General features: G+C 36.6%; 1 protein-coding gene and 1 pseudogene across 3 annotated transcripts in view; one reads left to right on the top strand and one right to left on the bottom strand.

The window, feature by feature from the left end:
- Nucleotides 1–24,224, top strand: part of G3BP1 (G3BP stress granule assembly factor 1) — a 32,859-nt gene extending 8,635 nt beyond the window's left edge. For 2 of the 3 annotated variants that reach the window (XM_069483906.1, XM_069483905.1), the window contains exons 2-12: nucleotides 6,106–6,218; nucleotides 8,943–9,024; nucleotides 10,906–11,079; nucleotides 13,497–13,587; nucleotides 14,588–14,684; nucleotides 15,542–15,743; nucleotides 17,333–17,434; nucleotides 17,681–17,792; nucleotides 18,009–18,137; nucleotides 18,538–18,647; nucleotides 20,705–24,224. In XM_069483906.1, the coding sequence (XP_069340007.1) occupies nucleotides 6,124–6,218; nucleotides 8,943–9,024; nucleotides 10,906–11,079; nucleotides 13,497–13,587; nucleotides 14,588–14,684; nucleotides 15,542–15,743; nucleotides 17,333–17,434; nucleotides 17,681–17,792; nucleotides 18,009–18,137; nucleotides 18,538–18,647; nucleotides 20,705–20,911 (1,401 nt within the window). In that variant the 5' untranslated portion in view covers nucleotides 6,106–6,123 and the 3' untranslated portion in view covers nucleotides 20,912–24,224. Of the gene's footprint in view, nucleotides 1–6,076; nucleotides 6,219–8,942; nucleotides 9,025–10,905; nucleotides 11,080–13,496; nucleotides 13,588–14,587; nucleotides 14,685–15,541; nucleotides 15,744–17,332; nucleotides 17,435–17,680; nucleotides 17,793–18,008; nucleotides 18,138–18,537; nucleotides 18,648–20,704 lie in introns of all 3 variants that reach the window. The other variant, XM_069483904.1, reaches the window with a different exon arrangement.
- Nucleotides 123–717, bottom strand: LOC138393195 (SERTA domain-containing protein 3-like; annotated as a pseudogene).
- Nucleotides 24,225–25,251: the final 1,027 nt, after the last annotated feature.

The raw sequence follows: 25,251 nt of genomic DNA, 5'->3' as shown, positions 1-25,251 counted from the left end.
CCCTGAAACAAGAGGAAAGGAGGCCATAGTCGCTGCGTAGAGCCCCCACCAAAACACACAGTTATATCCAGGAATCCCACATACTGAGGCTGATAGGAGGAGTGATCCCCTCCATCAAAATGTTAGGACCCCAGAATGATTTCCATGATGTGATCTAGTTCATTCCGCTCCCAGGATCCTGGGGCACAGGAGAGGTTGTGAGGAGACCCTGGCTGTGCTGGCGCAGACTCCGATTTCACTGCAGATGTGTCATTGTCCAGAAGGAAGTCATCCAGGCCAGAGTCCTCAAAGTACTGGGAGCTCATAGCTTCTATGAAGACCCTATCACGTTGGGATGGCACTTCATTCCGGAGGCCCGGGGGAGCCACTGGATTCTGCGGAGGCTTCTTCTTATCCATGGAAGTCTCCAGCTCCCTGAGGATAGTACTGGTGGTGGCTGACAGGGAGAAGTCTTCCTCAGACAGGAAGAGGGGCTAGGAGGGCAGGGTGGCGCCGGGAGCCAGGTGAAGTGTGGCTTGGGAGGTGCTGGAGGGTGCTGTGGGTGATTACGTGCCTGTGGAGGCTGGGTGCTCAGGGGCCCAGGCTGCACTGGATTTTGTCTGGGGAGATGTGGAACACGGCTTGCTGGGAGCTCCGAAGTCTTGCTGGACTCCAGTCCCACTTCTCATCTTCCTCCTCTTCCAAATCTGAGTTTTTCTTCTTCAAGCCTTCCACCATTATGTCCTCAGCTGCCAGGTTCTTAGTGACCGCTTCCCAAAATGCATATGAGGAATTTCTTTGGAGTTGCTATGTAGTCTAGAAACTTGGGATCAAGTGGGAAATTTGAAAGATAATGTAGTACAATTGACTTTTGAATAACAGGTTTGAACTGCTCAGGTGCATTTATGTGGAGTTTTTTCAATAAATACATTGGGAAATTTTTTTGAGATTTGTGATAATTTGAAAAAACTCATAAATGAACCTTGCGCGTAGCCTGGAAATACCAAAAAGACTAAGAAAAAGGCATGTGATGGATGCACAGAATATATGTAGATGCTAGTCTGTTGTATCATTTATTACTAAGATAGACACAGGTCTCCTATACAAAGTTAAAATTTACCAAAACTTACACAAACGCTTAAAGACTACTTGGCACCGTTTGCAGTCGAGAGAAATGTAAGTCAACCTAAAGATGCAGTATTAAATCATAACTGCATAAAATTAACTAGAAGGTACCTTACTAGAGTAATTTTGTAGCCACCTCCTGTTGCATTGAGCTCAGGTGTTGGGAGTATCTGCTTACAGCTGTGTGATGCTAATCATTTCTGCATGAGCAGCTCATCTCTCCAGTAAGTTGGATACTGAAGTAAAGTGTTCTCTCTTGATTCTCCTGTATTTCTCATCATGTTTGGTGCAAGATATAGGTCCTCTTGTAAACCTTGAATAATATCATGGGACCCATACAAAGTGTCACTGGTCATGTTGGAAGTGCTCCCAAGAAGCAGAGAGAATCATGACCTTGGAAAAAGTTCGATTGCTTGATGTGTGCCATACGTGGAGGTTGCCTGCCATTCCCGATAGATGATTCATCTTGTAAACAGATGACATAAACTTGCGGTATCAATAAGCGCAGTATAGTACTGTAATGTGTTTTCCTTATGATTTTCTTAATTTCTTTTCTCTAACTTTATTGTGACTTGTAATATCCCACTCAAAGGTTTATTCTTTTGGTCTGCAAGCATTGTAAGAATGAAGGAGTGATCTCCAAATTACAATAATTTGGAATGTTTAACAAACTTGCCTTGTCTTAAGAAGGTGGCACCTATCTGTTCTGACTCCTCCACATCAGAATAGGGAAAGGAGGAGGGTTGCTATTGACAGTTGAAATAACAAAACTAGTTTGTTTCCTATTGCTGATTTTGATAAGTGCTTCATAGGCATATATTGTTATATTAGGAGCAGCCGGAGTCTGTACTTGGAGAAATTTGCAAAACCTCTTTAGGAAAGACACCGTGTGCTGGGAGTGTTTATAAATGAGAGTGAATATTGGAACTTTTAGCTTGAATTTTCATTGATAATACATATATTTTTTCTTTTTCTTTCTTTCTTTCTTTTTTTTTTTTTTTTGAGACAGCGTCTCACGCTGTTGCCCGGGCTAGAGTGCCATGGCATCAGCCTCACTCACAGCAACCTCAAACTCCTGGGCTCAAGCGATCCTCCTGTCTCAGCCTCCCGAGTAGCTGGGACTACAGGCACGCGCCACCATGCCCGGCTAATTTTTTCTGTATATATTTTTTAGTTGTCCATATAATTTCTTTCTATTTTTAGTGGAGACAGGGTCTCGCTCTTGCTCAGGCTGGTCTTGAACTCCTGACCTCGAACGATCCACCCGCCTCGGCCTCCCAGAGTGCTAGGATTACAGGCGTGAGCCACCGTGCCCGGCCGATAATACATATATTTTATAAAATATTTGCCACAGTGGATCAGTAACTGGCAAAACGCTGTCTTTTGTATGATGAATCCATTTAAATTTGCTTATGTAAATTATTTTTTTTTTTGTTTTTTTTCTTTGGAGACAGAGTCTTGCTTTGTCACCTATGCTAGAGTGCAGTGGTGTCATTATAGCTCACTGAAACCTCAAATTCCTGGATTCAAGGGAGATCCTCCTGCCTCAGCCTCCCAAGTAGCTGGGACTGCAGGCACATGCCACCACACCCTGCTAATTTTTTTTTAGTTTTTGTAGAAATGAGCCACCACACCTGGCCTGTCTCTGCTCTCTTAATCTAAATACTAGAAAACCTGACAATTCAGTTTTGATGATCAGGAATCCACTTTGCTTAAATAAAATTCCAGCTCCTTTTGTGTGAGAAGATTGAATCAAATTGAGTCTATTATGTGTCAGATGTTAGTAAGTTTTGGGGCTAAAAAGTTGAGTGAGACATAGTCTCTGCTCATAAGAAACTAGGAAAAAGCTTGGATTCTTTTTTCAGTATGTTTTATCTGTCCATAACAAATGTAGAATTCATGAAGCCTTTGACTAATTTAGTCAAAATTAAGGACTCAATTTTTTTTTAAGCAATGAAGCAACATAGTTTCTTATTACTAAAATGCAATGCCTGTTATCTTTAAATATTGCCACTGTTTCCCTTGAGTGGATCAATGATATTTATTACAGAAGAGCTTGAAGGAGAGACTAGGAGGCAGCCACCACTTAAATGGCACTAATAATGTGTATAGTGTAAATGGAAGGCTGCAAGGGTATTTGAGGCAGACTTGATGTTAAAACTTGCACCTTTAGTATTAGAGTATTGAAAATTTGCTTTAGTAGCTATTGCATATTTCTGAAGTGAACAGTTTCAACCCAAAATACAGTAACATCTATTTGGGAAATTAAAAACTAATTGAGACTGTGGTTTTCAAAATAATTAAGGTAAACTATTAAAGTGTTAAACTAATGAAGAAAACTAATATTTGGAAAGTTAGTAAATGAATAATGCTGCTCTCTTTGACAAGTTTCAGAATTGTAAAGCTTGGTTAAGAAAAACCCACAGAGGAGATCAGTTTGACATAGACACATGTTTACCTGTACTTCTTTGTCTTTATCAAGATGACCCTGAGATAAAATGTTGAAAATGCTGTGACCAAATCAGTAATGTGCTTTTAAAAAATTCTTTTCATTTGAATTATCCAAGGTAACCTCAAGGGGAAAAGAAGTTCTAGAGATCTAATACAGATTTAAAGTTTTCTTGCCTTTGATATATAACTTAGAGGATTTTCATCATTTTGCATAGGAAGATTAAATGTGAGCAGTATTATTTCACAAAATGTTATTTAGAAATTTATGACCAGTCTTTTTGGCAGTGTCAAAGGGTGCAGTTAGGTTGATGTAATAATGGTGTTTTTTGGCATGGTCTGGGGAAGAAGAGCAGGTAGTACTAAAGAGAAGCAAGTGTAACAAGAGTTCAGAGGTAGGAATTGATGTGTGTACTGTTTTTTTCCCTCCAATCTCTTTATCATGAAGGCTCCCTTTAATACATTAACTGCTATGTGAGTTGTATTTAACTCAGGCTAGTTTTGAGCCCGGGCCCTCATGAAGCAAAACCCTGCAGTTGGTTCGTGAAAATCTTGTTGATGTTCTTATTGTTACAATTAATATTGATAATTCAATTCTAAAAATGTGGATTAAGTGAATTGAGGTCAATACATTTCATTTTTCTATTTACCTTTAAATTACCCTTAAGCCTGACAAGTCAAGAAAAACACTTTACCCTTATGAACTAACTATTTCTCAAGTTTTCACATTACTTTTTACATTACTCATATTCAGGTTTTTAATATTACCTTTTTATTTAACGACACAGAAAACCATAAAAAATAACATATGTTTTCGTTCAATTAGAAAGAATCCTTTTGTTTTTGAAGTTTTTACACCATGGCCCCAAGGAAAAATTTTTTTCTAGTGTCTCAGTCAGTGTGTTAAATTGCTTTTAATATTGTAGATATATCGTATACTTTGGTTAAGACAGGGAAACAAAATGTTCTGTTTAGTCTCTTTATATAAAGAAATATATAAGTACAATTTAATGGGATGAAAATAATAGCAGTTTTATCTGTTTCTCAGGAATTGGGAGATCTGTCTCGTCCATTTCTGAAACTAGTGAGATCTGGGGGAATGCCACATAATCGCAGTTTCTCCTTTTGTCTGAGGTTGGGTCATGTGTTAGTGGTTTTAGAGTAGCTAAGTTCTTTTTTAAGAAGGGAAAATTTACATGGGAACACTAATGTATGAAAAGGTGGGATTGCTCTGATTTAAATGAACTGTAATAAGAAGTCTCAGAACTTGGAAACTAAGACTAGATGACAGCTAAGAACCTCTGATGTCTAGCTTTTATCTTTAAATTCTGGAGGATCTAATAGCAGTAAGAACTTTTGAAATTATTTTGGACCAAGAACCAGGGAAAAACAGCAATTTTTCATTCTGCTTCAGGTTAGTCTACTTCTAAGTACATTAGCCTAAGACATAGGATTCAGGTTTTTGTTACTGATTCTCATAGTCACGCCTGAAGGCAAACTACTCTGGTATAGTTGGGAAGCTGTTCCATATTGATCTAGTGGCTGTAATTTGGGGGGAAATGAAGAACAAGCCTTGAACTTAGATTTGGTGAAACAAGTGCTAAGTGGGCAGATATTTGAGAATAATGCAGGAATGAACTAGATGAGGGTAAACATCTTCACATATTGCTTGTTCTGAAAGTGATCAAGAATCAATCTATTTTGTGCATCCTGTAAAATAAAATTTATCTCCTTTTTCTTTTATACTGTAATTAAATCTGTACCTGTATCCCTCTGTTTGCCTGTGTGTTTTAGTCTGGTTTTCTGTGTCTCCCTTAAATGAAAATTTGGGTAATCTCATTTCAGATATTTTTTAAAGTTTGTTTTTTTTTTTTGTAATAGTTGACAGTAACTCACGACTCATTGTGTGACAGATGCCTGTTTTGTCACTCAAAGGTGTTAACTTTAAATGGTGATAATTTTGAATATAAACATCTTGTTTGTTAACTTACCCCATTTTGTTTTGAGATTATATTTGCTCTATTATAGAATGAACTAATAAGCATGTTTAGAATGTTTAGTTTTGTAGTTTCTTTTTTAAAGATACTGTGCTAGAAGTTTATCTGATTTAGATAGACTAGAAAATGTGATAGGTTGTCCCTGGTTGTCAAAGCTATATTGTCACAAGATTATAAGATTATTGCCCTTGAATCTAATATTGCCACAAATAAGAATGTTTGTGATTTTACAACTGGAACACTCTTAAGTGGGTTTAATAACTTAAGAAAATTATGGTAGGATGCATGTCGGAAATACGTATCTTTGAGGTTCTTATATCCAGTTTTAAGAAAATTGAATGTTGGGGATAATGGTGAATTCTTCACAGTGATTTCCCCCTCTGTATATTTATATGATTGCAATAAATTTGAATGTGTAAAATCTCAACCAGTGTGAGGTTTGTTTGTTCTTATTGCTGACGTGATCTTGTCTCTGAGTTGGTTTTAGCTAAATGATTCAGTCTTTTCTCTTGTGTTTGATCTTTCAGGTCGGACATATTTGACTTTCTTTTTCCAGGTTGAATTGACCAAAGCAATGGTGATGGAGAAGCCTAGTCCCCTGCTGGTCGGGCGGGAGTTTGTGAGACAGTATTATACACTGCTGAACCAGGCCCCAGACATGCTGCATAGGTAAGACATGTTTCTCCTGCATTGTCTAATGCTCCTTTTTAGTATGTGAGTACTTACTCTTGAGGTACTCACATTCATCGTGTGCCTTGTAGGATTGTTGTATAATATAGTTCTTTGTACATAAGTACCAATAAATAATGGCTGTTAAAATTACATAAGAATTTTAAAAAGAATATGTAACTAATATTTAAAAAGTTAGACTGAAATTACCTAAACTTATACGTTATCAGAAAATAACACCTGAAAATGTAAAAGTATAATAGTGTATTATTTGTTGAGAATGCGCTGAAGAAGATCCATGACTATTCCTGTAATAACATACTTTTGTGTGGATGTGCTTTTAAAAACTGGAGTACATTTTTAGTAGAAATGATGCATGCTATTAGAACAAAGATGTATAAGACAATTTATGGAAGTATGTAGTAATGCTGCACTAAAAATTTTTCTATGTGTATGCAAACATGTTTTTAATGTACTTTTAGCTTTTTTTTTTTTGACTTGATTTGGAGTCATACATGTATCACGTTTATTTCAGTGGCCACCAGATTTTTTATTTAAGGGAGTTGTATCAAACTTATCTCCTAACGATGGGTGTATAGATTCCTTCACTGTTTCCTTTTACAAAAAATGTTGCATTATACAAAACTCTATTAATGTGGACTTGTTAGAATAGAAGTTTCAAAATGTGGATTTGCTGGACCAGATTATTTTTTCCTTTATGTTTGGATCAGCTTGCATATTGGATGCCACATGATTATTAATTGTAAAGGAAAATTTATAAATTTGTTTTCAGTACAGGATTTAGGATTGCTCTGAAGATGGAAAACATCTTTTTTTTTTTTTTTTTTTTAAAGGCTTTATAGTTCCAAAACATTTTTATCCATTTTCTCTTGATCCTTAGAAAAACCTTTTAGTAAGGCATTGTAGGAATCTTAACCTCATTTTGCAGATAAAGAAATTCGGGTTGAAACTTTGATGGTATGCATTTACATGACTGTTAAGTGGTAGAACGGATCTTTTATCCTTTTTTCCTTTTCCCCCCTTTTTTGTGGTGCTTTATGTCAAAGTTTAAAAGTTGGATGTGAATTCAAAGTTTAAAAGGAGCAGGAGTTGAAAGAAAGTAACCAAATGCAGTAATATATTTCTTGTAAATATTTATTGACTTTAAGACATCTTTCCCCCCCTACATTTCCTCTCTTAGGTGCACCTTAGGGACAATGAAAAGTGGTTTGGCCAGTAGGGAACTGATTCTGTAGCTGGTTTGCGTCCTTTTGATAAACTTTAAAAGTAGAAAGGCCAACTTGGGGGTTCTTGGGGGTCCACATCTGTCCCCTTTTTGGGAGTGAGGGATATAGAAAAACATGTACTGGCTCATTTGTGAAAAAATGTTTCTCTGGAAGACAAACGTCAAGAAATCCCAATAGTGGTTATCCCTGGGATAGAGCATTTTGGCATGTGTGTTCTTTTTCCTGATGGAGTATTTACTGTTGTAATGAAAACCGTGCAGTTGAGGATATACGGGAGTCAAAACTATAGGGAACTGAAGTCTGAAGTTGTTACTACATCAGCAAAAATTGTTAACACATTAACTGCTATGAGAATTGTATTTAACTCACTCTAGTTTTGACCCTGGGGCTTTGTGAAGCATGTATAAAATCTTGTTGATGTTCTTATTGTTATAATTAATATTGACAATTCTAAAAATGTGGATTAAATTAATAGAAGTCAATACATTTTATTTTTCTATTTATCTTTACCTTTAAATCACACTCAAAGCTTTTATTTTATTTTTGTAATAAAACACTGTGGCCCCAAGGAAAAGTTTCTTTTTTTTTTTGTGTGGCAGTCAATGTGTTAAACTACTACACCAGTAGCATGAGCTACTGGTTTGTTTCTTTTAATTTTAATTTTAATTTTTTGAGACAGAGTCTCAACTCTGTTGCCTGGACTAGAGTGCTGTGGCGTCAGCCTAGCTCACAGCAACCTCAAACTCCTGGGCTTAGGGGATCCTCCTGCCTTAGCCTCTCGAGTAGCTGAGACTACAGGCATGCGCCGCCATGCCCAGCTAATTTTTTCTATATAGTTTTAGTTGTCCAGCTAATTACTTTCTATTTTTAGTAGAGAGGGGGTCTTGTTCTTGCTCAGGCTGGTCTCAAACTTCTGATCTTGAGCAATCCTCCCGCCTCGGCCTCTCAGAGTGCTAGGATTACAGGCGTGAGCCCCACCGCGCCCTGGCTGAGCTACTGGTTTTTTAATGAGAACTGCTCATAGGCATTCTCAGATATAAAAGGATTCTCCCAGTCCATGGAGAATATAGCTGTCCTAGCATAAATGCCTGTTTTCTTCTTGAGTAAAAACAGGAGCTTGTGTTTAATTTTAAGTGACTTTCTTAACACGAACTACAAGATCTTTCCTAACATGATCAGCCTACTCTGACTACAAGATCTTTCCTAATATGATCAGCCTACTCTGAAACCTGGAATTTGTGATTTGTAAAAAAAACAAAAAGTGTTCTGCTTCATTGACCAAATCCATTCCATTCAGCAATTGTTGATGGAGTGGCATGTAGGGAATGGATAGATAATTGCATAAAAGGATGGAAAAGAAAATACATTCCTACCTTCAAGAGTCTGCCAGGGAGGTAGATAGGTACCAAGTGGAAAAGTAAATACCTGGTCTTAGGATACTTGAAGATGACAACTAAATTATCTTTCTGCTGAACAGATTTTATGGAAAGAACTCTTCTTATGTCCATGGGGGATTGGATTCAAATGGAAAGCCCGCAGATGCAGTCTACGGACAGAAAGTAAGCATACCGTGCTTTATTTCCTCTGTTAAGCAGGTAGAAAATAACCCATAAAATTGAGGTGGATACATGCTTAATAGATTGTTGATACTTGATCAAATTTCTCAACTGCTTGGAAGTTTGGGCTAGTATTTAATTACTGTTTGGTTAATATATTTGAAATGCTTATGTAATGTTACATTTGTTCATTTTGTATGATACATTCTGAAGTTTTTGTGTGTTTAAAGATAATTGGCGTTAGCGTGGGGATTATCTTTTTTAAACTTTTAAAAAGTGTAGAAGACTGAAACAGGATCTGCACCTCTCACCACTCATAAGAATTAATTCACGATGGATAATGGATAAGAGACTTACATGAAACTGTAAGAGTTCTAGAAGAAAATGTTGGAAAAACTCTTATGGGCATTGGCCTAGGCAAACAATTTATGAAGAAGACCCCAAAGGCAATCAGAGCAACAAGAAAAATAAATGAATGGGACCTGATCAAATTAAAAAGCTTCTTTACAGCCAAGGAAACAAACAATACAGTGAATAGACAACCTACATAATGGAGGAAAATATTTGCATTCTATACATCTGATAAAGGGCTGATAACCAGAATAGATTAACCAGCATAGATAACCAAAGAACTCAAGCAAATCAGGAAGAAAAAAACAAAGAACCCCATTAAAAAGTGGGCAAAGGACATGAACAGAAACATTTCAAAAGAAGATAGACAATGGCCGAGAAACATGAAAAAATGCTCAACGTCTCTAATCCTCAGGGAAATGCAAATCAAAACCACAATGAGATATCATCTAACTCCGGTGAGAATGGCTTTTATCAGAAAAAACCCAACAATAAATGCTGGCCTGGTTGCAGAGCGAAAGGAATACTTATACATTGTTGGTGGGACTGCAAACTAGTACAAACTCTATGGAAAACAGTATGGAGATACCTCAAAGAACTAAAAGTATGACTTGGGGGGAAAGGTGGTACAGGAGCAACGTATGTAACCTGCGATTCTGTATCCCTCATAACAAGATGAAATTAAAAAAAAAAAAAAAGAACTAAAAGTAGAACTACCATTTGATCCAGCAATCCCGCTCACTACTGGGTATTTACCCAGAGGAAAAAACTACATTTTATAACAAAGTCACCTGCACTCGAATGTTTATAGCAACACAATTCACAACTGCAAAAATGTGGAAACAGCCCAAGTACCCATCAATACGTGAGTGAATTAATAAAGTTTGGTGTATGTATACCATGGAGTACTGCTCAGCCATAAAAAAAAATGATGAACTAATACCTCTTGTATTAACCTGGATGGAACTGGACATCATTCTTCTAAATGAAGTATCACAAGAATGGAAAAACAAACACATGTACTCACTATTACATTGGGACTAATTGAACTACACTTATGTGCACACATGGAAATAAAACTCAACGGAAATCAAGCAGGATTGAGGAGAGGATGAGTAAATTCACACCTAATAGGTACAGTGCACACTATCTGGGTGATAGGCACACTTATAACTTTGACTCAAAGTGTACAAAAACAATTTACGTAACCAAAATGTTTGTACCCCCCGATACTCTGAAATAAAATTTAAAAAAATAGTAAGAAAAAATGGCAACAATGTGTTGAAAGTTTAGGTGCATACTTTGATTACTGCTTCTTGTTTGAGATATAATAAACTATACTTTTGATTTAAAAAATGTATTAATTCAGTGAGACTCTAGTGTGGTTGCTGGGAATAGAGTAGAAAGAAAGTAGAGTCCGCATATTTTGTAATTTAAACATGCACATTGTCTTAAGCTGTGCTGCGTTAGAAGGTTTTTTTAAGTTGGAGATGTGTAAATTTTTAGGCATTAACTCTTGCCTTGATTTCTTAGGAAATCCATAGGAAAGTGATGTCACAAAACTTCACCAACTGCCACACCAAGATTCGCCATGTTGATGCTCACGCCACTCTGAATGACGGTGTGGTGGTGCAGGTGATGGGGCTTCTCTCTAATAACAACCAGGCTTTGAGGAGATTCATGCAGACGTTTGTCCTTGCTCCTGAGGTATGTGTAGGAATGATTTGTTCTGTACGTCAAATGTATGTAAAAAAGAAACAATGAAAGGTTATGCATATCTTAAAACTTTTTTTGGAATTTCAAACTTATGGAAAAGTTGCAAGAATAGTACAATAACTTACCCCTCGCCTAGAGCTACTGTCAGCACTTGCCCCTAATTGTTTATTTACCTATCGGTTTTTTTTTGTTTTAAACCATTTGAAAATACATTGGAGAAATGTCCGGTCATCCTCACATACTTCAATAGGCATTTCCTAAGACGAAGGGATTCTCTTCCATAACTGTAGTACAGTTATCAAATTCAGAAAGTATTGATGCAGTGTAATTATCAACCTGCAGCCCATAAAGTTCTTTATGGTCCTTTTTTTTCCTGGTCCCAAGATCCCGTCCACAATTAGACATTGCATTTAGCTATCATGTCTGTCTAGTCTCCTTTAATCTACAATAGTCCTTAATTTTTTTTCATGGCATTGACATTTTTGAAGAGCACGGTCAAGTTACCATGTAAAATGCTTCATACGTAAGTGTCTTTCAGTGCCTTACATTCGCGTGGTATGTGATGTCATTTAGACCTATTAGTAGTGATGTTAATTTTGATTATTTAGTTAGTGATGTTCACCAGGTTTTGCCATGTAAAGTTAAATATTTTTCTTTTTTTGGTTTGTAAGTAAATTATGGGAGATTCTTTGAGACTATGCAGATGTCCTGTTCTTCATCAAAGTTTTATGCATTTGTTCAGCATTCTTGGCCAGAACCAACTGCTACTTTGGTAGGAGATGGAGATTATCTAATCCCATCATTCTATAGTTAACTGGCATTCTAGTGTAAAGAAATTTCTCTCCTATCTTATCTTTCGTAGATTCTTAGTACATTTAATTGATTATAATCCATTACTAACTATAACGTGTGAAATGTTCACATCTGGTCAGTGTAAACCACCTCAGGCTGCCTTTTGTGTCTTTTTTTTTTTTTTTTTTTTTGAACACTTTGTAACTTTGTCCCAGGCTCATTTACTGTCCCTGCTAGCCTCAATTCTGGAATCAGCCGTTCCTTCAAGGAGGCCTGGTTCTTTTTAGTTATTCTTATCATGGAAGGACCACAAGTTTATGTTGAATAACTGCATTTGTGCCTTCTTCCAGATTGGTCCAGACCAAATAAGGTCAGGAAGCCTATCTACTTAAGCACAAAAAAGTGGCTCATTAAGAGCTTGCTGAATAATTGTTTTCTCTGTCATTAATCTTAAAATAATTTTCTATTTAGGATAGTGAACCTAAAACCGTTATATTTTTATTATTTGAATATAAAATAGCTTTCTATTGAAAAACTACATGAAGTCATTATAGGCATGATTTCCTAGAAGAAGGCTTAGATTAAAGTGTGAAGACTCAGTCACTCCTGTAATCCCAGCAACTGAGGTGGGAGGATTGCTTGAGGCCAGGAGTTCCAACACCAGCCTGGGCAAAAAATTGGAACCCTACCCTCTCTAGTCCAGGAAAGAAAAAGCTGAGCATGGTGGCACATGCCTATATTCCCTGCTACTCAGGAGGCAGAAGCAGGAGAATTGCTTGAGCCCAGAATTTGGGACTACATTGAACAATGATTGTGACACTGTACTTGAGCCTTGAGTGACAGTGAAACCCCATCTCGTAGAAAAAAAAGACTTGGTAGACTTATAAATATGCAAAGAATCAATCACCTGGCCTGTGATTGTCATTATAGGTTTAATTATAGTTCCTCTTTTTTCTTTAAACTGTCTCATTTATTACAGAAAGAATTGAGGTATATGTTGATATCACTCTTTTTATTGATAAGAAACAGCCTTAGAAATTGAATAACTAGTAAATGACATAGTTGGATTTGGACTATTGTGTCTTATACCTCATGTGAGCAAACTTTTTCAGCTCCGTTATCCTTGAGTACGTGTATTAATAGTCTTGGATACAGATTTAGGGAATTTTAAATATCTGCTGAAGTTAGGAGTATGATTGTTTCCTGATGATTTGAGGTGTGGGCTGTGGCATCTTATATACTTAGAGTTTTGTCAACTTTTGGATATCCATTTGGTGGTAAAGGATAAATGTTTTCAGCAAACAAAATATATGTGAATGTAGTCTTTTTATAGCCATAATGTAGAGCAGGGCTTTTCAGTTTTGACATTGTTGATGTTTTGGGTCGACCAATTCTTTGTAGTGGGGGCTTGTGTTTTGCATTGTGGGATATTAAGCAGCATCTCTACCCTCAGTTGTTGTCATTGAAGTCCCCTCTTGGGAAAACTGAAATGTCTCCCGTCTTTGCCAAATGTCTCCTGGTGGCAGACCTGCCCACAGTTGAGAACCATTGGTGTAGAGTAATCTGGCTTTTTAAAACTCTGTGGAGTAAATGAAAACTTTTTGTTGGCATTGCAGGGCTCTGTTGCAAATAAGTTCTACGTTCACAATGATATCTTCAGATACCAAGACGAGGTCTTTGGTGGCTTTGTCACTGAGCCTCAGGAGGGTAAGTTGTGAAACCCTGTAAGTTGTCTAAATTTTCCTGATGGCATCAGACCTTAAGAGGCTATGGGTTTCTCCAGTGTTTTATTATAATCTGTGTTCATTAATAACTATTAATAATAATTGTCAAGACATATGAAGATTCTGGGGTTTTACCCTACTTGAAGTTAAAAGGTAACCTTACTTCATGAATGTTAATAGAAGACATAAGACTTCCAGGTTGGAAGTGGACAGATTACAGCAACAGTAGTAGCATTTTTGCTACAGTTCCTACAGGATACCGTGAAGAAGGACAGATGGTTACTTGTATTGCTATAGATTGTGTCGAAAATGTGGAACGCTGAGTTTAGGGAACCCAAATCTTTTATTATATAATGGGAACTAAACATGCCTACGCTTTGTTCTGGAGGGAGATGTTCTTTTCCAAAACTGTTTGCCATACAGATGTTTTTGAAAGACATTCTGGAAGGAAGGGTAGATGTGAAAGATGTGTAGAAACACAGAGACCTATGAAGAATTTTCTCCGACCTGGTAATATTTGAGTATTTTTTATGTGGCTGAGACTGTTCTAAGCACTTTATATTCGCTGTGTAATACACCACCTTATACATAGGTACTTCAGGTAATATTGTCCCCCATTTAATAGATTATTGCACTGTGGTGCCATAATTTGCCCAAAGTAATATATCTAGTAAAGTGGGAGAGCCTGCATTAGATTACTGCCTAATGTAAAGTAATTTGCCTAGTGTCGTGTAGCTAGCAAGGTGATAGAGCCTGCATTAGGTTACTGGAAATATGACCCTCAGACACCATATTCTTAACACTAGAATAGCCTTAGTTTTATCCTTAAAGTCTGTGCCATGATGTTATGAAACTGCCCTGCTTTCTTTACTTTTACATGTATGTTTTCTTATTGTCCTTTGATTATAGCAAACAGTGTAAAAGTGAATATATTTGTGAATTCCGTGAGCACGAATAACTTTAAATAGCTTTTTCTCACTTAGAATCTGAGGAAGAAGTAGAGGAACCTGAAGAAAGACAGCAGACACCTGAGGTGGTTCCTGATGATTCTGGAACTTTCTATGATCAGACTGTTGTCAGGTAAGGAAAATTTTGTTCCTATAACCAGGGCTGCATAAAAATTTACATTTTATAATCTTTGTCTTTGTTGGTGGACAGTCATACGTTCTCAGAATTATTTCAGAAAATAATTTCTCAGAAGAAAAGTTTTGGCAACTTGGACTAAGCAAAAATATATAATTTAATAATAGATTGTATTATGAGGACTATTTAAATAGTATTTATCAATTGCTTTCTGGTTTAGTTTCTTCTTGATGCTAAGTGAAAAAAATTCTGGATTTTGTATGAAGAGTTTAATGTATCAAGGCATCACGTTAAGGGCTTTGGGGGAGTATAAAGTAGATAAGGACGCTCACGTAATTGGAGATCAGGCATAACTAATGTCTTTTTTCCCCCCCAAAATTCCTATGTGTTTTTATTATATGTGCGGGTATGGTAAAAGCCACATACCATAAAATTTACCTAACTTAACCATTTTTAAGTCTACAATAGGTACTATATATGTACTGTTGTACAACAGAACTCTAGAACTTTTCATTTTGCAAAACAAACTATAGGCATTGAATAGCAGCTTCCTTTCCCTGCTTGCGTAGCCTGGTAAGAGTTTTTATGATGTGTGCTAAGTGAATTATAATAGTTGTGGGATTCCAGCTGAAGGAGAAACAACATTCATTTTGATCCTTGCTTATCAGAATTTATCAAATAAGTCATTGAGTGTTTTTTTAATTGCTTTTATAAATGCAGATATATAATTCTTACATCTTTTTTGGAGAGAGGGAGCTACTTTTATGTTCAGGTCTCTGGTTAATTAAATGATTGGGAATTTCTTGAAAAATGAATGGAGACAAAATGATATTTCTCAAATTTTCCAATGAAAGTAATGACATGGAAGAACATTTAGAGGAGCCTGTTGCCGAACCAGAGCCTGATCCTGAACCAGAACCAGAGCAAGAACCTGTATCTGAAATCCAAGAGGAAAAGTCTGAGCCAGTATTAGAAGAAACTGCTCCTGAGGATACTCAGAAGAGTTCTTCTCCAGCACCTGCAGACATAGCTCAGACAGTGCAGGAAGACTTGAGGGTATGGAACATGCTTACTTTTTATTCTGTTTCTCATTTATCTTTTAAAATCTCTCTTCTCCTTTATTATCGTTTGGTTGACTTTTGTTAGATGCATTTTCATGTTTTGGTGGTTCAGGGAAATTTCTTACATATTGAGCCATGCCTCAAGTAAGAGGTATGATACCTATTACTTTATAACATGAAAAATAACCACCCCCTCCCCGAAGGTATCTTGAGTACCTTTTAGGCCAGAAATTTCAGGTGCCATTGTGTCACCGTATTGACAACCCTTGTCTTTTTAATATTTCATCTTTTACATTGTAAAATATTATATGCTTGTTAACAACAATGCTAAGTGTATCACATCATTTTTAGAAAAATGACATGCCAGAGTAGACTTTTTCCATGAAATCTAATTAAGGATAGCCTTACAATAAAGGTAGAAACAAACTGCTGAAATAGCTACTTTTCTAGTTGGAATGCCTGATTTCAAATTTTGGAGTTTTCAGTTATTCACCCATTAGGGTGATTTGTTAACTGAACTCACAGAATCTTTACATTTGATGCTCTGGAAAGGAATGTTTTTTTTTCTTTTTCTTAGTGTTGTATTTATAGGGTCAGGGTTTTTTTTTAATGCCATTTGTTCAGTTAATTCAAGTACCTCTTCTGCTAGGCACTGTTCTAGGTATGGGTATTATATTGGTAAAACAGATGGGGCTCTTGCCCTCTGGCAGCTAATAGGTGAGTAGGAAAGAGAAATATTGAAATGACTTTAGCTTGTAGGTAAAAAAGTAGGTTGTCTGGATTGAGAATGGACAACCAGTTAGGTGGCTATTCTAGTAGTTACGGTGAGAGATAATGATGGCCTGGATTAGAGTTGTGGCAGTGGAGATGAAGAAGAGATAATTAGGTGGAATAACAGGGTCTGGCAATTCTTTGTTGTGGGTTTGTTTTTTTTTTTTTTTGAGATGAGGTTTGCTGTGTTGCCCAGGCTGCAGTACAGTGGCACAATCATAGCTCACTGTAGCCTTGAACTTCTCCTGGGCTTGAGTGATGATCCTCCTGCCTTAGTCTCCTGAGGTATACTACCTGGCTAATCTTTTTAGAGATGGGGTCTTGCTCTTTTGCCCAGGCTGGTCTCGAACTCCTGGCCTCAAGCCATCCTTCCACCTCAACCTCCCAAGTCACTGGGATTACAGGTGTAAGCTACCATGCCTGGCTTGGTTGTTCTGCGGTTTTTTAAATGGGTTGGAAAGGTGTTTATGATGATTCTAAAACTGGTGTAATTGGGTCAATGTTTGTTCCACAGATTGGGCGAATCATAGGAGGAAGAGTGGAGCTTGTTTTGAAGGAGAGAATTTTCCTTGATTTACAAACTTGAAATTGGCTGAAAATAGCTTTCTTGACCCTAAACCTCTCAAATTGGCTGATACTTGATTATCAGTCCCAAGGAATTTTAGTACTAGATTGTGAGTAGGTGAAAGAAAGGGCTCGCAAAGATACTTACATTCCATCCTGCCTATGAGAATGTGATGCATATATTATGTATAGTAGCTTTTATACTGTTTTGATACATGGTATAGTCATGTAATATTGGTGTTCCCTTAGACTTTTTCTTGGGCATCTGTGACCAGTAAGAACCTTCCACCCAGTGGAGCTGTGCCGGTTACTGGGATACCACCTCATGTTGTTAAAGTACCAGCTTCACAGGTGAGGTTCTAATAAAACATGTGCATTAGGCAAATGTACTTGCATTTTGGTAATGTGATTCAACAGAGGCTTAGATAATGTAGAAACTGGTACATAGGGCAGAGGAGAAAGGAGTGGTTTTAAATGCTTTTTTTTTTTTTGATGAGGAAATTGTCATTTTCTACTTTAAACCTTATTTAGCTAATAAACTTCATAAGAAAGTAAGCCTGCGTTGTTTTTACGTAAGAGTTAACTTAAATGTTTCAGCCTCGTCCGGAGTCTAAGCCTGAATCTCAGATTCCACCACAGAGACCTCAGAGGGATCAAAGAGTTCGAGAACAACGAATAAATATTCCTCCCCAGAGAGGCCCCAGGCCAAGTAAGGGCTCGGAAGGGTGATTTCTCTAGTTTGGGCGATTCTGAGATGAGAGCTTATTTGGGGGAGGTGGTTTATATTTGTGTATTTATGCTTAAAAAACAATTATTGATAGAATTACCTCTGTGTAAGGTAGAGGGAAAACCATTGGATGGGAACAGTCACTGAGAGTTGTCGTCCTTATCTTGTATTTCACTGCTGTTTTTGTCTCCTCTTAAGTTCGTGAGGCTGGTGAGCAAGGTGATGTTGAACCCCGAAGAATTGTGAGACACCCTGACAGTCACCAACTCTTCATTGGCAACCTGCCTCATGAGGTGGACAAATCAGAGCTTAAAGATTTCTTTCAAAGTAGGTGGTTGAGTTTTGAACACTGAATTCATCTAGTGCAGTGTGGTGCAATAGCAATAGAAGATGAGCCACAGATGGAAGCTGTAATTTTCTAGTAGTTATGTCATAAAAGAGTAAGAAGAAATTGGAGAATTTAATAACATTTTGTTTAACCCAGTGTATCTAAAGCATTATGATTTCAACATGTAACAATATTATAAGAGATTTTATATATATATATTTTTTACTAAGTCTTTGAAATCCAGTGAATAGTTTATACTTTTTGGGAACATCGTAATTCAGACTAGCTACATTTCAAGGGCTCGGTAGTCACGTGTAAAGTGTATTTATTTAATGGTATGCATTTAATGTTTAAAGGAAATGTTCTAAGCAGTTACTTGAGAATCTGTTTCACTTGCAGGTTACGGGAATGTGGTGGAGCTGCGCATTAACAGTGGTGGGAAATTACCCAATTTTGGTTTTGTTGTGTTTGATGATTCTGAGCCTGTTCAGAAGGTCCTTAGCAACAGGGTAAGCAGTTTTTCATTTTTTTTTTTAATAGGTGTATCTTGGTTCTTTAGAATGTATTTGTCCTTACAGTCATGTCTCCATCATGTAACATGACAGTTATTCTAACATATTTAAGTAATTTATTCCATCATATTCAACTGTTATTAAAGACTTAAAGACCTGCCTGGGGGTTTTGAACAACAAACTTAGTTTTTGAATAAGTGAATGATGAAAATGTACTAACTAATAGTTACCAGTGCACTGAAGTTTATGTAAATTTCTTTCCTTGGTGGTGGCTTCTGGTGTAAAGGAGATGAAATACAATATTACTTTTACCTAAGAAGAGAGCCCATTTGCCCAGGGTAGTCTTGGTATGTAGCTGTTGTCTGCATGTAACTATTAAGAGCTTCTCCTTTAATTCTGTAAATTGTCTGGGTTTGGAAGATAAGTTATGTAGATATCCTACTTGGAACCATATTTATTTATAATATTCTTACTGTTATACATTATAACGTAGATTTGTAGAATGGAAATCTTACTGTGAAGCTCTAAAGAACCCTTTGCTTCCCCAATACCTTTCATTAGCCAAAAACTGTGTTGCGTAGCAGTAGAGAAGAGCAAGGGTATAAATGATACCAGTTTACTGAGATGGGTATGGGATCTTTAGAAGCTATGCTTTTTTTTGAGGTGAAATTCACAAAACATAAAATTAGCCATTTTAAATTGTACAGTTTAATGGCAGGTAGAACACATCTCATACCCTCTCTCCCCAGCCTCTGGCAACCACTTTCTGTCCCTGTAAATTAAAACTACACATTTTGAACCATATAATAGAAATGTTGTAGATCAACGATGTTCTCCAGAGTGCTAATTGGTATACTACAAAGTATAATGTTGTCATATTATGTGAGCCTTATAATCTGCAAGTATGTGTTATCTTTAAAATTGTTTAAACACTTGTCTTGTGAAGCATCCCCTACAAAACTGAGAACGGTGGTTTATTTCACTAAGACCACTGAATTCTGAACTCAGAAATGTCCAGTATGCTTTGTAGATAAATCCATCATTCAGCATGTATTAGGTCTAGGGGCCACTGTTCTTTTCATTGTATTGATAGAAGTTATACTCTTTGCAATAATTTTTTGTGAGAATAGAAATAGCTTATATAGACTGATTACCATGTCATAGTGTAGCATTGTGGGTCAGAGCTTCTATTGGTAGTAGTCAGATGGCCTTGGTTTGTATTCCTCTTCCATTACAAGTGTGGTGACTTGTGAATCAAATTCTTTAACTGCCCTGGCCCTTAGTTTGTTAGTCTCTAAAGTAGTTGTCATAGCAACCCTTAGGGTTGTTGCAGAGATTAAATGCATTAATAAATTTGATCAGAACACTTCCCTGGCACATGGTAAGTACTGTTAGACATTAATTTTTTAAAACATTTAGAAAATTATATTGCCACTGAAGAACACAAATCGAATTTGTTGGAATGTTTGGTAACCCTTTGTTAACTACTTTGGCTCTGTTAGGAGAAAAGGGCAAGACTTAATGTGGATGTATCTCCCCCCCTTGTTAAGATTCATTCTTTTCATTATCTTCAATATTTTTTCAAAATTCTTATAAGATGAATAGCATTTTGTTATATTTTGGTCAAATTAATGATGTTTTTATTTAAGATGTGTTTGTACTTTGCATAAATATGTATGGTAACATCTTTCCACATTACGTGATGATGAGGTTTTATTCTAAGCTTCCGAATCCATGGAAAAGAAGGCAATTCTTATATTATTCTGTTTACATAATTTTATGAGAAAATTAGATTTCCTTTAATAAGTACAATGAGAGTTCCTTGTGCTGCTCTGCTATTTAAATTGGCCCTTTTTTTGAGTTGGCCTGCATACCTAACCACTTTTATGTATATTTGTTAATGGGAAATTATGTGTTCTGAGTTCCAAACAAAAACAGAACTGTGAAAACTTAGCTGATGTGTAATCTGCTGTTTCTTTATGATAGCTTTGTTTTATCATTAATAGTCATAGCCTATCAGCACTTAGTAAATCTGGTCACCTTGATTCTTACAGCCCATCATGTTCAGAGGTGAGGTCCGTCTGAATGTGGAAGAGAAGAAGACTCGAGCTGCCAGGGAAGGGGACCGTCGAGATAACCGCCTGCGGGGACCTGGAGGCCCTCGAGGTGGGCTGGGTGGTGGAATGAGAGGCCCTCCCCGTGGAGGCATGGTGCAGAAACCAGGATTTGGAATGGGAAGGGGGCTTGCTCCAAGGCAGTGAATCGCTCTTCACTGATCTTCATGCAGCAGTTCACACCCTGACTCCTGCAGAACGGTGAATTTCTTCAGCCAGCCTTTGGTATTTTGGAGTATGATCCTAGTCTGTTATAAACTGCTTAAGTTTGTACAATTTTACTTCTTTTTGTGTTAATGGTGTGTGCTCCCTCTCCATCCCTTCCCTCTCCTGACCTTTAGTCCTTCACTTCCAATTTTGTGGAATGATATTTTAGGAGTAACGGATTTTTAAAGAAGAAAAAAAAAAGACTGAATTTCCTTGCTTACTTTGCATATACAGACTGGATTTTTTTTTTAACAGCCATTTCCCCAAAGGAATGTCTCGCTTATTACTGACATTTGGTATGTTTCATTCATTGGAATATTTCTTACTTATTTTCTACGTGTTTCAAAAGCCTGTGAGAAATACAGGATTTGATAAACATTTTGAAGGCAGGAAAAGCCCAAATTGTTTCTTCTTTGAGAGTCATGACTACCTTCTGGTGTGGAGAAATTGCCATTGGAAAATTTGACAATTTTGATGCTCACTGGTATGGTTAAAAACTGAATAAAAGGTGTTAATAGAGTTTTTTCTTTTGATATTTGATCATAAAACAATTCTAAAACCTGTTTTTACCATTAAAATTTAAATTGTGAGATAGGTTTTAAATGTCTAGACTGCAACTGATATGCTTTTCTTGAACTGTTATTGTTAGATTTTTTTGAAGTAGAGTTTTTCATGTTTAATTTGTATTTGTAAAAAAACAAAAAACAAAAAAATCCCCCAAATGCAGATAACAAAAAAAACAGAGCAAAACTGTTGTGCCTTCTATTTATCTTTGATTCCAGTCTTGGCAATTGCTTAAAGAAAAATAATAAAAAAAATCTAGATTTGTTTTATCAGATTCAGAGTATGTGGGGAATTGTAGAATCCCTCTTTCATCACCTTGTATGTCTTCTGTTAATATTTGTTATGCCTTATTCTAAGACTGAGTCTCAAACTGGAATGCCTTTGAAGACGGATGCTTCTATAGAGGTCCTTTGACCTAAATAGTTGAGCATTTGTATTTTTATTTTGGTATCTAAGCAGATTCCTAATCATAGCCCATAAGAAGAAATGTGACATTAATATTGGACTTTGCTGATGTGCTCTAATGTCTGCAATTTTCTTTCTTTAAATCATAGCCACATGGTAAATTTTCTATTTTGTTACGGTTCTCTCTCTTTTTTTCTTTTTCTTTTTTTTTTTGATGGGCATGCAGTGGGTGCTTCTTGGAAATGGCCAATTTTTATTAAAATGTTTCTGGAAGAAAATTTAATCTGGTAATAGAGACTAATACTCGTTTTACAATAGTATGTTACTTTTTGAGTGTTGTATGCGAGGTGGGTGAAGGTTTTGTTTACACATGTGTGAAGCAAGCCTTTGTGTGATACCTTGTCACTGCTAATTGAAGGTTAACCAGTTTGTCAAATTTATTTATTTTCTTCTTAACAGTGTCCATCTTTTGGCCTGCATAGGAATAGGAATGTTGTGTTTTGCCTTTATGGAAAACCTCTAGGTTGCTGTGAAGGAATTAGTTAAGACTAAAATGAAGTTTGATGTTACCAGTTTGGTCCCAGTACCTCAAATATTTGAAAATTGCCAACATCTCCGTCACATAAAGAAACTTATGTAACTGAGTCACCTCGCTGTTTTTTGGGTCAGTTTAAGTAACTGTTGGGTAGGTAACCACTTCATTTGGCCCAGGCCAGTGATAATTGGAAGGAATTCAGTTATAGCTTATATTAAGCTTGTGGTTGGTACAAAAAAATAAAAAAAAGTTAGGCTGAGTTACTTTTGAAAAAAAAGAATTTAAGTTGCGGTGACCTTAAGCACATAAATTACGGATAGCCTAGGCATTATTTTGTGAATCCTAAATCATACATTTCAAAACAAGGAGTTCTTAACACAGAGGCTTAAGCGCACTAACTAGATGCAGTGATCCTCAACTCGGCGTTACTGTCACATCCTAGAGGGCATTTGGAAATGTGTGAGATTTGGAGGGGTTGCAGGGGAAGACTCCGCATCGGGCATTTATCGGGTGGGGGCCAAGGCTACCAAATGTTCTGGAAAAATGAAGCAGCCCCACTGAGAACACCAATACTCTCTATTCCTGTGGGTGGGTGGAACTGTGGGATTAAGAGAAGCAGAATCAAGACTCATTCTTTTGAAATTCAGCCTCAGATAAATAAAAAATAGGAAAACAGGAATCTGTTTCAGGAATTAGAGTAACATCTACTCTAATTAATAATTTTGCTTTCTATTGTTTGTACCATGTCTGTGAGTGTGTGTGTGTGTGTGTGTGTGTGAGTGTTTAAATGTGGAGAGGGAGTAGCAATATATGCTAGATGCTGCTTGTGACTTGTTGCAGGGAATTACTGCATAGTCTCAGAAAACAAAAGCCTTCCCCATTGATTTCAAGTACTTAAAAGTGGAGTGGTTGTGGGGTTTTGAATAGCATTGTATCTGAGAAATAGGATTTAGTATCATGGTCAACACTGTTAAGAATCTCAAAATAATTGTTTACATTATTGCATATGGAATAAACAGAGCTTAGAGATGCATACATTCACACAGCTGGGAAGTCAAAATAAGTTAGGGCAAGGTTTTCTACAGGCTCATTATATTCAACATTTTCAGATTTTAAAGCACAGTTTTTCATCTGTAGAATGGCCCAATTGCAAAGTGTGCTACTGAGGTTAAAACCCTTGACCCAAGAGTATTTTAGCTGGATAAGATTTTGGTTCAGAGGGTCTCAGTCTTTTAAGGCTTGTTGAAAATAAATAGATATCGGGCCTTATGAAAATATCTTTGTTTTCACTGTGAGTTTTGGCTTGTGTGTGTATTCTAGTGTTCTCAACTTTCTCAGCTGTTATTGGGTAGCAGTGAAATGGATAATCCAAAAATAATTTGATTTTTAGATGAATGGGCTACTATTACAGCATTAGTTGAATTGCACTTTAGTTTTAGGTTAGAAAATTTAATTTTCTTATCTACCCCAAGGAGGATAACCCCAAAATAACAGGTGAAGAAGCAACAGCATCTGAGTAGTTAAATGGCAAGGCCTCCAAATCATCCATGTGGCAAAGAGCAGATTGGCCTCCCAAACTGATGCTTTTTCTCTAGAACCACACTGGTTACCTGTTTATATTTCGATGCCATATACCATAATGTAATTACTACTGTAGAGAGACCTAAGTCTGAAAGACATTCAGAACAAGGTTAGTGTCACTGTTCATAGTTTCCTTTAGGGCTAACAAGATAATTAAACTTGGATTTTGTAGGTGTCCTTTTGATTTACAGATTCTGTGTGATAACACAATTTGTTCTTAAATTATTTTTCTTATCTGGTTTGATAGTACGTTTAGTACAAACCTGAAATCTGGATGCAGACAACAATATTTTTATTAGAGCACTATCCAGGTGAGTTTATAGAAGTTGTGTTTTATGCTTATAACTGCCACTCCCATTACTTGTCCTTCATCCCCTTATTTGAAAACCCTTGAAGAATTTAAATGATTTAGTGGAAAATGTGGCACTTTATAGACAGCAATTTTGTTAGAATCTATATGGAAATCTTGCTATGAAGTTTAGATTTGTATACCACTGTTTACGCTGAGTGACCTATTTCTTTTAAGTAAATGGTTGCATTTGTCAAATCTACTGATCTAAAGATGTCTTTTATATCGTAATTTTGTTTTTGTGTTACTTAAAACAATCTCTGCAGAATTGTATCCTGATGAGATAATTATTGACCTTATAAAGGAAATAACATCAATGTTTATTTGAACATAAGGTTTTAGCTAACTAATGTACCAAAAGTGCACAGTGCACAGTGGACAGTTAGAGAGCCTTCCACATATTTTAGCAAGTTAGCAATGTCTTGTATGGGATGAGGGGTTGGGTTAAAGTTGCTGATGAAGTATTAGCCATGTGGCACTAGATGGTAACTAAGAATTTCTGTTTTTAAGGTAGTAATGCCTTTTTGGGTTCATGTTTGTTTACTGTGATATTCAGGTTCTGGGGACCATAGGTGGGCATGTCAACTCTTAATATACTATAGTAAAGGAGAAATTGTGGCACATGGGAGCTACAACTTAATCTGTTTACAATCTTATTAGTGGATATGTATCTAGCTCAGGATAATACTGAAATTAGACTTCCTTGCTCATGCTTTCATATAATAGTCTCAAATCAGGGCTTGAAGCAGTAAGGAATTTAGAGGTCATCTAAAACCCTTAACTAGTTTCGGTTTTGATTATGATTCTGTATTGGCTTAGAATCCAGGTGGTTCAGTTTTTGTTTAT

Source organism: Eulemur rufifrons, chromosome 10, assembly GCF_041146395.1.
Source record: "Eulemur rufifrons isolate Redbay chromosome 10, OSU_ERuf_1, whole genome shotgun sequence".
NCBI classification, from domain to species: Eukaryota; Metazoa; Chordata; class Mammalia; order Primates; family Lemuridae; genus Eulemur; species Eulemur rufifrons.
The sequence above is the reverse complement of the archived record's forward strand: the minus strand, read 5'-3'. Positions and strand labels throughout refer to the sequence as shown.